This window comes from Pieris brassicae, chromosome 3 (assembly GCF_905147105.1).
Source record: "Pieris brassicae chromosome 3, ilPieBrab1.1, whole genome shotgun sequence".
NCBI lineage: Eukaryota > Metazoa > Arthropoda > Insecta > Lepidoptera > Pieridae > Pieris > Pieris brassicae.
In genome coordinates, this window is record NC_059667.1 from 13282641 (window position 1) to 13295570 (window position 12930).

General features: G+C 34.4%; 1 protein-coding gene across 5 annotated transcripts in view; it reads right to left on the minus strand.

Moving 5' to 3' along the window:
• Nucleotides 1-12930, minus strand: part of LOC123706651 (probable phospholipid-transporting ATPase IM) — a 53415-nt gene that overhangs the window by 4451 nt on the left and 36034 nt on the right. For 3 of the 5 annotated variants that reach the window (XM_045655928.1, XM_045655929.1, XM_045655925.1), the window contains 13 exons: nucleotides 10572-10771; nucleotides 9153-9371; nucleotides 7457-7565; nucleotides 6149-6288; nucleotides 5208-5327; nucleotides 4292-4471; nucleotides 3989-4099; nucleotides 3624-3800; nucleotides 3123-3294; nucleotides 2840-2944; nucleotides 2559-2711; nucleotides 1784-1928; nucleotides 393-527 (listed from right to left, as the gene is read on the minus strand). In XM_045655928.1, coding sequence (XP_045511884.1) covers nucleotides 393-527; nucleotides 1784-1928; nucleotides 2559-2711; nucleotides 2840-2944; nucleotides 3123-3294; nucleotides 3624-3800; nucleotides 3989-4099; nucleotides 4292-4471; nucleotides 5208-5327; nucleotides 6149-6288; nucleotides 7457-7565; nucleotides 9153-9371; nucleotides 10572-10771 — 1966 coding nt within the window. The remainder of the gene's footprint in view (nucleotides 1-392; nucleotides 528-1783; nucleotides 1929-2558; nucleotides 2712-2839; nucleotides 2945-3122; nucleotides 3295-3623; nucleotides 3801-3988; nucleotides 4100-4291; nucleotides 4472-5207; nucleotides 5328-6148; nucleotides 6289-7456; nucleotides 7566-9152; nucleotides 9372-10571; nucleotides 10772-12930) is intronic. The other 2 variants (XM_045655926.1, XM_045655927.1) reach the window with 2 other exon arrangements.

The window sequence follows — 12930 nt, forward strand, 5'->3', positions numbered from 1 at the left end:
TCATAAATAATACTCATCTCTTTCTGTCAAATTGTGTAAACGCTATGATGATAATAGAAACAGTATTTTTGTTAAAACAATGAAATAAACTACTTTTTTATGAGGAAGTTGCAAAGCAACTTTGACCCGAACATTCAAAGCTCACTTCTGCTTTCCAAATTTAAATAGAATATTATATCGGTCATTGTAGTGAAAAAAAAAACTAATTAATTGATCAATTTAAAATGAATTTATTAAAAATGTTTAAAAAAAACCTTTTTATTTCTTTGCTTAAATTTGAAGCAAATAATCTTCCTATGAAATGAAAATAAGAAATAATGCTTTTACTATCTTGCAGCTTACTCACTATAATATTTTGAAATCAAAATTTAAAATCAATAAACAATACATACTTCTCTTCCAACTTGGGATGTAAACAGTGTACGAGGGAATGCCCGTTAATAACGATCGCGAATCCATTTGAGTCATCATTGTTGTGCTCGTGCGTATCTGCACTGTACGGACCGACTCCGGACGCGTACTCGTTGCTGAAATAAGTGTTATTTAATTTTTTTATTAATATTTTTCTTTTATTTACTAATACCCGATTTATATTAACACGTATACATATTTATGTTGAAATCAACTTTAATCAATTAATCGGCTCGTTGTTTAGACGTGTATTTTGTGCAGACTATTCTATAAACAATTTTAGTAATTTTTACAAAATTTTAAGTTAATTATAAAGGAATTGTGATATTACAAATTAAATCAGCAAGATCAATATATCACCTGGTCAAAAAAACTAATCCAACACACACACAGTATGAAACCCAGTGTAATACATTGTAACATTTAAGGAGATTTTGATATGCTCCCGGGAAACCCCGATCCAAACATAAATCACGTTTTAAGTCTGTTAAGGAATTTTTTCTTTGTGACGTTTGACATAAACTTGACAGATAATTTGCAATACGGACCACTAAGTTTTGACTCATGACTGGTTACTATTTGTTTGTATACAAATTTATGAATTAATGTAGTAAAGTTTAAAGAGATAAAAAGTGGTGCTAGTGTTGTGTTATATGTATTGAAAAAATACGTCAAAAGAACAAATTTCAATTAGCAACAAAAAAAAAGCACACCAAGCAGCATTAACATTTTAATATACCTATTTATTCTATGTTAATAAATTGTGAATGAAAATAGAACTTGTAAGATAAAAATATCGACGGTTCTCTCGAAAAAGAGTCGACGTTACAATAACATGATGCTACGTAGTATGAACATCATATAATTTTCAGCTTGAACTTGTTTTATTTATATATATGAGCCGTTACGTAACATGAAACATGTTTTAAAATGTCTGCTCATTGTTTAATTGTAAACTATATGTATAGCCAATTAGGTAAAATCTGTATAATTCAAAAACTGGCGAAAGAAGTTTAGACTTAGAAATATCCACATTATAGAAAGTCAAAGACTCTTTCTATAATATGGATATTTCTAATTAACCATAGAAAAACCGTAACATATATAAAGCAATATATGTCCCGCCTTTTTTAAATGCACGATTTCATGCATTGTAAACGTGTGCGTACGTATTCGTGAGTATATCGTACGTACGTGCTAATATACTTCTAAGGCATATAAACAAATTACATAAAATTATACGCGACTTTTAAATGTAAACGCAACCAAAGACGTTAGAATAGGTTTGTTAATCCTCGGTGTTTCTATATTGGTGTACTCGACAAGTGCGCGACAAGGACTAGCGTGTGAGCTAAACGTGTTGGGTGTCTACCTGTGTGCTAGAGAGTTAGTTTCCCACCTAAATGTGACGACGGAGACGGCTGGAGCATTCAGCTTCACGTTGGCCGCACGACCAGGAGACGGCCGGGATACGCTGCCACCACCGTTTTGGGTTTCACTCTTTGGATCTGTGCTGCCTGTAACGTTATTTTTTATTAAGATAGAACACATATACGAAGGAATCATTACTGTTGTTAGTTGCATTAAGATTAAGCGATAAGATAATTAGAATTCTATTGGGCATTTATTCATAAAAACTCAATAACACCAGTACTCTAGTATACTCTTTTGTCTCTGTCCGCTATTACGTTTATGAAGAGACAGACCAGTATATATGGTAACATTGTGTAATTGGAGTCTTTCTGATTAAGCCGGTTAAATTTTAAAGTAAATAAATGAAATAAGTGACCTTTACTTTTTCAGCATTTAGAAAACTTATTAATAAATCTTTACCTAATAATTATATAATTAAAAACAAATCGCTTTTATTAAAATATTCCAAAATATTAGTCGAAGAGGTACACACAAACATGTCATAAATTTACTGTAATTTTTAAATATACAGTAAATAAAAAATTAAATAACTAACAAACGATAATTACCTAGATAATGAACCTCATAGTTGCAGAGGGCTTTTTGTAGGAATTTTATTTTTTTATGAATCAATGATTATTTACAAGTTATTTTACTCCTTAACACTCTTTTCAATTTACTCTTAATATCACTTTATTTTAAATATTTATAAAACCCGGCGTAATTGCACTTACCATGCGGCAAAAACGTGTTGACGACTCGTATCGAATCCCTGCACTTGGCCAATTGTCGATCAACGTCATCGTGCGAAGATCCGTCAATCACAAACACTTCTGCCATGTCATCTGTCAATAACTGACATGAATATCCGATGTTTATTGCTGTTTCTGTAAAAATATAATTTTTATTTTAATTAATTGGATTTGTAATTTAATAACTAAATTATATATAAAATTGCATAACACACAAAATCATTATATGCACAATTGATTTACATTTTAAACCAATTTCATACCTTGTTTGTCACCCGTTAACACCCATAATTTCATTCCAGCCATGCTCAAGTTTGCTATTGTCTCCGGCACGCCATCTTGTAATTTGTCTTCTATAGCTGTGACGCCTGAAAATTAGTTTTCTTTTATTATAACATTGTTAGTTATGAATAACATTCGTTTTTGTTTTATTATTCCTTTAATGTATTTTTTTATAGTTTGGTTTTCCTTAAACCTCTGTTTTTATGTTTGTACCATAGACGTAACTTTAGAGTTCACCTACTTTAATTTATGATTAAAGCTTACCCATAAGCATCAAATCAGTCTCGATCTCCTCATAAATGGCGTCAAGACGTTCATCCCGATCCCTCAAGGCCAAGGCTGCGGCCTGATGCCGTCTCTTCCACTCCGCGAAGCCCCGTTCTTCGAGGGGCCGCCACGCGAGTGCTAATGTACGGAGACCTTCGCCCGCAAATTTCTGTACGTATACGTAGATTAAAAACTCATGGCGATACAACCCTTAGATTATCTGTATCTGTTTCATGGTCAATCATAATTTTTTCACATGTATATCATGGGAAATGTATTCGAAAATTGACAGTATATCGATAAATATGAATACTGAGGAAAATTCCAATAAATTCGCGCTAGAGATATTAAAAAATAAAAATATATATATATTTAAAAAAAGACAAGTTCATGTGATTTACGACAGAATGTGACAAATCCTAGTTTAAATTTAAACTGTATATTTATATATACAGTAAGATTTATATCTTATCTTGTAAATAAAAACTATGTACTTACATTTAAATGCTCTTGTGTTTTAGCCTTTACCTCTTCCAGGCAATTATGTTTTAACCTCTCATAGATTACATTATCAGCACCTTTAGTATATAACCTAATTTCACCATCTTTTTTCAATATCACTGACATTCTCTTCCTTACATTATTAAAATCTAATATACACAACAACTCGTACACCTGAAACAATAAAAACCAATATTTCACACTATTTCCAGAAAATACATACTTTAGCAACTATTATGTTATCTTTAATTAAATATATAGCCATTATAACGTGCTAGTATTACACCGTTGCACGGTTGCCATGTCTGCAATATGTATGTAAATAAAATATATATATATATATATAAATGACTTTTTCTCACCTCTGTTTTACCCATAACTTCTATAGTAATAGTATTAGGCGATCGTTCTCTGAACACAAACCCGAAGTTCCTCGCAGCTGAAACTAACGCGGATTCGTCCGGTGACTGCGCCTGAAAAGAAACGGGTTTTAAGGGAAAATGCAATTCAATAGAGAAGAATGGGGAGAGACAAACTTTCTCCCCTATTTTTAATAAAGTATGGTTGACAAGAATTATATTGAATATTCACTAAAGAGATCAACCATTTATGACTTGAGACTAAATAAATTTTTATATTATTTCTAGAATATAAACATATCTTACTTGGTATTCGAGGCGTCCATTCTTTTGTTCCGGCATTACGGTGTGACATAACGCAAGGAGACGAAAAAAATCATAAACATTGGTATCGCCCTGCTTTACGGCTTTCAATAGTTTCGAGTCGAAGAATTTGAACTCCGGCTCGTACTCCGGATTGTCCGAGAAGTCTAAGGGTTCTGTGCTCTGTGGACATATTTTCATTTTATATAATATAAAAATTTGTTACATACTTCTTGTAAGATACATAAGCAAAACTGGAACTCTAAATTCTAATCAATGCATCTAAATTCGTAAACAATAAACATGTAAACAAATACTTCATGCAGAATAGTCAAATATAAACTTGGAAGGAACGTGGAAGCTAAATAACATGAAATCGAAGCCATAAAAAATTTGTGCTGTACATAATAGAAAGTAAAATAAATACAATAGAGAAATAAACACGTCATAATGGATCATTCCAATCAACGATAAGCAAAGCATGCGCACAATACAACACAATATACAAAGCCACACGGTAATGAGCATGATATATGTATAAAGTTAGTGTTATTGTATTAAATAATGTTAGTGTTTATTGTTTTCATAGAAAGAAGTGCCTAAGTCTACATTTTGTAAAGAAATGTTCAAGTGTTATCTCTAGTAAAAAAGAACCCTGAAAAAAAGCTGTTTGGTTACATCATTAGTACTAACCTACTGCCTTATACATTTAACCGTCTATACTGCTTTCGATTTCCACAACGTAAAACGTTTTATATTCACACGAATACCTACTTCGTTACCTACTGTTTTGTAAAGTAGAAAGCCAATTAATTAGGCTGCAATTACGTTCAAACTCTTGTACAATTACTAAACACTAAATGTTGTGTCAATCGAAAGCAACAAAGCCTGCCTGAAGGTGCATATACTAAGTGCGTACGTGCGCGTTGCGATGTGCGGGCGTGCTCGCAGCGGGCGTACTGCGGCCCTCCTCGACTTCAAGGTCCAAGAGACGAGCGCGCACTGTTCCCAAGGCCGCGCCACCCGCCCCACTGCGACGCTAAACCACACCAACATTACACACGCCCGAATTTCCAAATGCTCTCGTGTTATTTGGGGCAACGAAGCCCTGTTTCATTAATCAGAGCATCGCCTGTGATTATTTCGAATATCCATGAGCGACACAAGTACTCTATAAACTATTACGTATTTATAACGATTCTTAACAAAAATTGTATTATCTATCTCTTACATTATTTTACCAAAATATACAAAAAAATGGAAATATGTAAATAGGAATAAAAATTCTAAATGTTGTGTAACTTAAAATTGCGATACATATGTATACGTGTTGTGCAGTGAGCGTGAATCGATGTATCATAGAGTTTGTATAAAACCATGCTGGTCCTGTCAAATGATGAATGGACAAATCACACATTGTAGAACAATAAACAGGGTGTTACAAAAAATCCTATAAATCTAAATCTTCACAAAGTAACGTTATACACACTAATACCTATATGCACAATACAATTTCAAAATCACTCAAATTCCAATCACTAGTGACTCGAACATGCAAATAAAGATAAAATCGTGCCGACTTTGCTCGTAACTAAGGTAACTAAGGTGCTTCGTTTCTCTACATGCTTATGTAGTGAACTTTATGGCAATCGTCAAAGACTGCTGCAAACACGATAAATACATATTTAAATAAAACATATTAGAATATGACTAGATAATTCTTAATTATGACTTGATGAAATTTGCTTTACATCCTAATCATACCAATAGTTTTAATTACAATTGAATACCTAAACATAATTCATGTTTATAACATATCATGTTTGCAGTAGATAAATAAATAAAAACATTAGTACTTACATCAGTTAGTTCAATGGTTTCACCCGTGGTCTCATCCACAATGTCGCCGTAACAAATACCCGCTATGGAACATTTATTGAACGTCATTATGTTCTGTGTCAGCGTACCCGTCTTATCCGAAAATATGTATTGGATTTGACCTGAAAAAGATTTAGAAAAAGCTTAATTAGGTTTGAATCGTTATAAAATTATTTACAACCTAATATGTACGTGAATGCATACGTTATATGTATATTTAATGTGTGTCCGATTCAATCCTCAGATCGTTATTTGTCTGTTCTAAACTTCGAACGCACAAATCAATATTTTGATGAAATTATAGAAATCTTCAGTCTAAAATCTAATTAGGTCTTTCATTTCCAACAAAATTTTAATATTATTAGAATCATACAAATGCTATTCTAGTATATAGCTGGCCATAATATTAGTCTGACCGCGAGCTATCTTCCTGTTTTAATAATTACAAACATAATATAGTAATACATTTTTACATGAAACAAATGGCGATTGTATTGAAACAAAAGAGTTGTCGACTTCATAAAATACTACTAATGAGAATAACAATTTATATATGTATTACATTAATTTTAACAAACAAACATTAAGAGTTACAACTTTATACAACATAAAATGGCGTATAAAGTTTTTAAAACAAAAGCAACAAAGCCAATAATTGAACCTTCAAATTAAAAGCAAGCCATGTAATCACTCTTGATTCCGATCAGGATTAACGTCTGAAAAATATCTCTGCCTTAATACATTGAGAAATAGGTAATAGAATAATTTATTCACGGTATAACATTTTACGCCCGTCTCTTTACAGTATAATTAGGGCTCGAGAGAAAGAGACAATTTAGTAACTATAAACCATTTTTACGAATAAGGAAGTTCGGTCATTGGTTTTAAAAGTCACAACTCCACCCCTCTTTCACGAGTTGGTACACAATTAATATTATCCAATCCCCTCAACCATAAGAATGTCATTATTGTAAAACTTATAATTAACTTTAATGGATTAGTCTTTGGCCCAATTTTCGCAAAAGCTCACGTTACTTTACACAGTTCCGCGAACAAATCACAATTAATCATTCCTGTGAGGGGATTAATTACTTTGGCAAAATAAATATACTTTTTAGTAAAACTCAAACTAGTCTTCTTAAAAAAGTGGGTCTTTGCCGTAAATTAATTTTAAAATAGAATTATTACTGTTTTTTTATTAATCAACTGTTTCGAACATTTACTATTTTCACCGCAGTTCAAAAGTCTACAACTATCAACTATGAAGATGTTGTTTTTAAAGTCGCTTACCGAGCTCTTCATTTAATGTAGTGGTCCGCGCCTTCGCCGCAGTCCCAGTCTTTTCATAATACATCTTCTCATCCCAATTAATTAGAAAGCTTTGCGCAAATCTTATTACCTGAAATCCATATTAAATAAATATACTGTTCTTGAGCTTATAAAATATTTCGGTTATATTGTATCATTTATAATAGTTTTTTTATGTAATAGGAGGCAAACGGGCAGGAGGCTCACCTGATGTGAAACTGCCGCCTATGGACACTTCGCAAGTAACGCACTTGCGGCCGGCCGGCCTTTTAAGAATTGGTACGCTCTTTTCTTGAAGGACCCTAAGTCGAATTGGTTCGGAAATACTTTAGCGGGCAGCTGGTTCCTCATAGCGGTGGTGCGTGGCAAAAACTGCCTTAGAAAACACTCAGTTGTGGAACGACGGACGTCGAAGTGATGGATGGTGTTTTGTATTATGCCTAGTTGTATTATGCCTACTTTGTTGTTTATAGTAGTAACGTAGTAGTAGTAGAGTAGTAAAAAGTAGAGCAAGGAAACCATGACACTTTTTAAATCATAAGCAAAATATTTTACGTTAAATGAGAAATTCTTATTAAACAACTATAACTCATGAATATATTTTTACTGAAAACATTTCCAGACCGACAAAAGCATTTTTGTAATAAAAATCGAAAACTATAAACTTAAAGATAATTCAAATAACTGTCTGTCTGTGTTACCCGACATTTTTTAAATTTCTTGTGTAACATACATAATTTTTAATATTAAAAAATTTAACTGTTCGCTCGAAACTGTTCGAAACACAGTAAGTAAAAGTCGAATTGATCTCCTGTGGGGCGTGGGCCCCACGTTGGGAAACCTTGGTCTAAGCTCTTACTATTATTTACTAGTATTTCAATTCCCAGAATATATTTTGAGATACGTATTAGAATACGGCTTCAACCATAAGAAATATGTATATTACATTGCTTCTAACATAAGCATTTAAGCTTTTCTATGCAAAAATAATTGTTCCTCGCCGAAACCGGACTCAATTCAAAAAATTTAAAATACAGAAAATTAAGACGCGTCTAAAACTTGCTCCAACATTTTCGTATGAATCAAGGTCGTACAGACGTTCTACTTTATTGGCAATTTATTGACCAAGGTCAGTTATTCAAATAAGATAGAACCAGCTCTCACATCCGTCGAAATAACATTATTAAAGAATAATTTCATCACGTTTTTATGATTGTATTACATAAGTTTAGTTTTGATTTTAATATTAAGAAAAACAAGATTTTTTCCTTAACTATAAGTTTCATGACACAATGCGATTTAAGTGAAATAAAATATATTTATAGGATGATATAGAAAAACTATTTAAAACGTATAACGATGAATAATTCTTTAAAATCTATATAAATTATGTTATATCTAAATATCAACGTTGGTCGTTCCACAACTGAGCGTTTCGGAAGGCAGTTTTTGCCGCGCACGATCACTATGTGGAACCAGCTATGCACTGAAGTATTTCCGAACCAATTCGACCTAGAGGACTTCAAGAAAAGAGCGTACCAATTCGTAAAATTCCGGCAACGCTCTTGCAAGGCTTTTACATAGGAGCCTCCTGTACGTTTGCCACTTATTATATATTTTTTAAAGTACTAACACAGACATATTTCACATGATTTCACAAGATAATGATTTCACATACCTCAACAGAGACATATAGCGATATGGGCACCACGGTATTCATTACAATGGCATACGAGAAGAAAACTAATATCGCTATAACGGCTGCGCCGGATGCTGGCTCGGCTGGTACGAGCGTATCCCACGGGAGGTACGCCTGGAAGTAGCGTCCCACCAACCACTCCCAAATCCCACATGCCACCGTGCAGAAAACGCACATTGACAGCAGGAACAAAACTATCTGGTGGGAAAGAAGAGATATAAGTGAAGGTGCTTTAATAAGGAGTAGAACAAAATATAGCAGGTTTCGTTTGTTTGTCAATAGTCCAATTATAGACACCAGACGTCTCGTTTGACCAAACATTGTTAATTGTTTTACATTTACAATCCTCGCAAGGTGACATTTTCTGTATAAAATGTTTAAAAACCACTCAATAGAAAATTTAAATAACTTTAGAGCTAAGATTTAAAAAATGTTGTAATGTGAATTAAAAAATCTGCTTATTATTAAATAATTATTTTAATTACAAAGCTTCAAAATATTATGCTAGCTTTCTGACACTAGCATTTGTTTAATTCTATGCCAGGAAAACCTCATCACACCAATTTCCCGTTACAGCGATTAATTTATTAAAACAAACAATATCATAGAACTAAAGGCAAAAACAAATGAGGAAATAATTTTATTTACATTTGCATAATCTGCGACTTCAATATGAAGGTTACTATAGAATAATCTATATATTTTACAATACATTGAGCAGCTGGCGCGTATATTAAACGTATTATCACTTAGATAAGTGCATTTGTAACGTTGGAAACACAAGTGCTATACACACTTTGTATCAACTAGAAATAAATTTTGCTCTTTTTAGACTAATAAATCATCCAACAGAAGCTTCTTAATAATTATCAAATAGCGTTATATTGTTACATCCTTATCGTTTTCGTATCAGTTCGAAAATAATAAACGGGACATCTAACATAAACTTGAGATCCAGATACGTTTGTGAACCCGACTGATGAGCTTCAGAGACTCAGAGACATAAAATAATATGCAATGAAATGAATGATTGAACCATAACACTTAATGACCAACTCAAAGTACTGTTTATGTAGTATTAGGTAGAGTACATCTTATTAAGAGCAGTGTTGGCCTAATGGCTTCAGCGTGCGACTCTAATCCCTGAGGTCGTAGGTTCGATCCCTGGCTGTGCACCGATGAACTTTCTTTCTTTGTGTGCATTTAATATTCGCTCGATCGGTGAAGGAAAAGATAGTAAGGAAAGCGGCTTGCTTTCGATCAAAAAGTGGTCGAAGTGTGTCAGACAGAAGAGGCTGATCACTTACTTGCCTTTTAGATTGGTAGACAAATGTTCCTGAAAGAGATTAAGAAATGTGAGGCCCAGACATAAAAAGGTTGCACTAAAATTGTACTTACCCCTATAATAAGAAAATTAAGTAGCCTATCTATGCTGGTGCGTTTAAATTTGGTCTTTCCAGAGTTCTGCATCAGCTTAGTGTCTTTACCAGCGAAAACAACAACACCGTAGCACCACGACGTGTTACGCAACACGCAGCCACGCAACAGTATTTTGTCGTTGTCCAACGAGAAATGTTGATCGCGCCAACTTAATGTGCCTGAAAAAATATACTGACTTTAGTTTGACTAATTTTCTAACGACAAATACTTTAAAACGTACAGTTTTTTTTTGTAATGGAATAGTACAATTTTGTATATTGTCATGCGTATTCACAGAATTCTCTACTAGTTTAGTCGTTGACTTTACTACCTGTAGTAATTGTAATTAAGTTATATGTATTGGAGACAGTAAGAGTACACTATGAGATGCCCAAAATGGTTGTAGAATTATTTCTTTTAATTAAACCCCAATAAACTGTGATTGCGTAACACGAATGAGTATAATTTTCATTTATGTATCTTTTTAGTAGATCGAAAAAGTTCCTGCACACAATGGCAGGGGAGTAGTTCGAGTAGAAAAACCCCTCAATAAACCAATAACTTTTAGTATGGAGAACTACATTATCACGAGATCTGTATTTTCGGTTATACCTTGTGTTACGACCCTAACTTTTTATTTCTTAATTTAAGCAAATTTCCATAGACCCCAGGTTACATAATTTATAAAGCAGTCAGATTTATCTAAATTAAGAATAAAAATAAACTAAAAAGCTTTTTGACTAACTGTTCCACAACATTTCATCCCTAACGCACTACATCCTTGTCAGCCTATTCCCTATTGGGAAATGAGAGGCCTTCCATGAATGCATTTATTTTATTTATTTATTAACACTTCGTTACATTACAATATAAAATATAAAAATAAAATTGGACATAATAAAATCAAAAGGAGGGCAACTAGCGGCCTTATCGCTTTCGAGCGATCTCTTCCAGGTGAGTAAAGAATATGTATTAGGAAATTATTAAAAATGTAAATGTAATATTATCCATATTAGCCCAATATAAAACAAAAATTATTCCTAAAACAGTTTTCGTCTCTTTCAACCTAAACACAATTCCACTTCAAGAAAATAGCGTACCATTTCTTAAAAGGCCGGTGGTATCACTTAACATCAGGTGAGCGTCCTGCCTGTTATTTATAGCTAAATGCTGCCATAGTTACCAATATTTACATAGTAATTAAACACAGCATTATTAAAGTCTACCTTATATAATAGGGCTTGTGTCAACTAATCACATAATATAATTTCAGGTGTAACGAATTATTATTTCTAATTACACTACTGAAAATTTATTCTAACAGAAATTTTTGTGCCTTCTAAAATTATTTCCATTCCAGTTCATCAAATCCAGGAAAATTATTTTAGCCGGTTAAAGATTAGGAAATTCTTTACCTAATTTATCAATCTTCCTTTGTAAGTTATATATATAGTTTAATTATTATCCCTTGAAAATTCGTCCGTTCACGCGTTAGACGCGATCTCCTCGGTCACTAATCACATTCAGACCAAGGTCGCCGAGTCGTCCCGGAAGGTCCCAGATGAGTTCGCTCAACGCTGGGAGCTTCCCCCGGACGCGAGGCGTCTATTGACCGAGAAGAACGCGGCGACTCGCGCCTTCGCCAGAGCACCGACCGACGAAAACCGCAGAGCACTCCGCGCCTCGCAGCGCCGAGTCAAAGAGCGCATGCGGGAAATTAGAAACGAACGCTGGGACCGTCTTACCAGCGAATTGTCACCTTCGCACACGGCCTATTGGTCTCTCGCGCGTTCCCTTAAAACCGACACGGTGGCGTCCATGCCCCCTCTCAAGCGTCCAAATTTGCCTGACGCATTCGACGACGACGAAAAAGCCGAGTGCTTAGCCGTCAACCTAGTGGAGCAGTGCACCCCGTATCTCGATCATAGCGACCCGGCGCACGTCGAACACGTGAACCGCGAGGTCGAACGCATCGTAGCACTGCCCCTCCCTCCCGAGCCGCTCCCTCCTACGTCGATCGCCGAGGTCAAAACTCTAATAAAGAGTTCACTGCCTCGTAAATCTCCAGGTCTCGACGCCATCTCGAACAAGGTCCTCCGGTGCCTCCCGCCCCATCTGATATGCCTACTAGTGTCCATTTTCAATTGCCTCCTTGAAAACTGCACCTTCCCGGCGTAGTGGAAAGAGGCCATTGTCATTGGTATTCACAAACCAGGCAAACCCCGTAACAACCCCACTAGTTACCGCCCTATCAGCCTTCTCAATACGCTTAGCAAGCTTTACGAGAAGGTACTTAAAAAGCGCCTCCTAGACTTTGCCCTAGATAAGGGGCTCATTC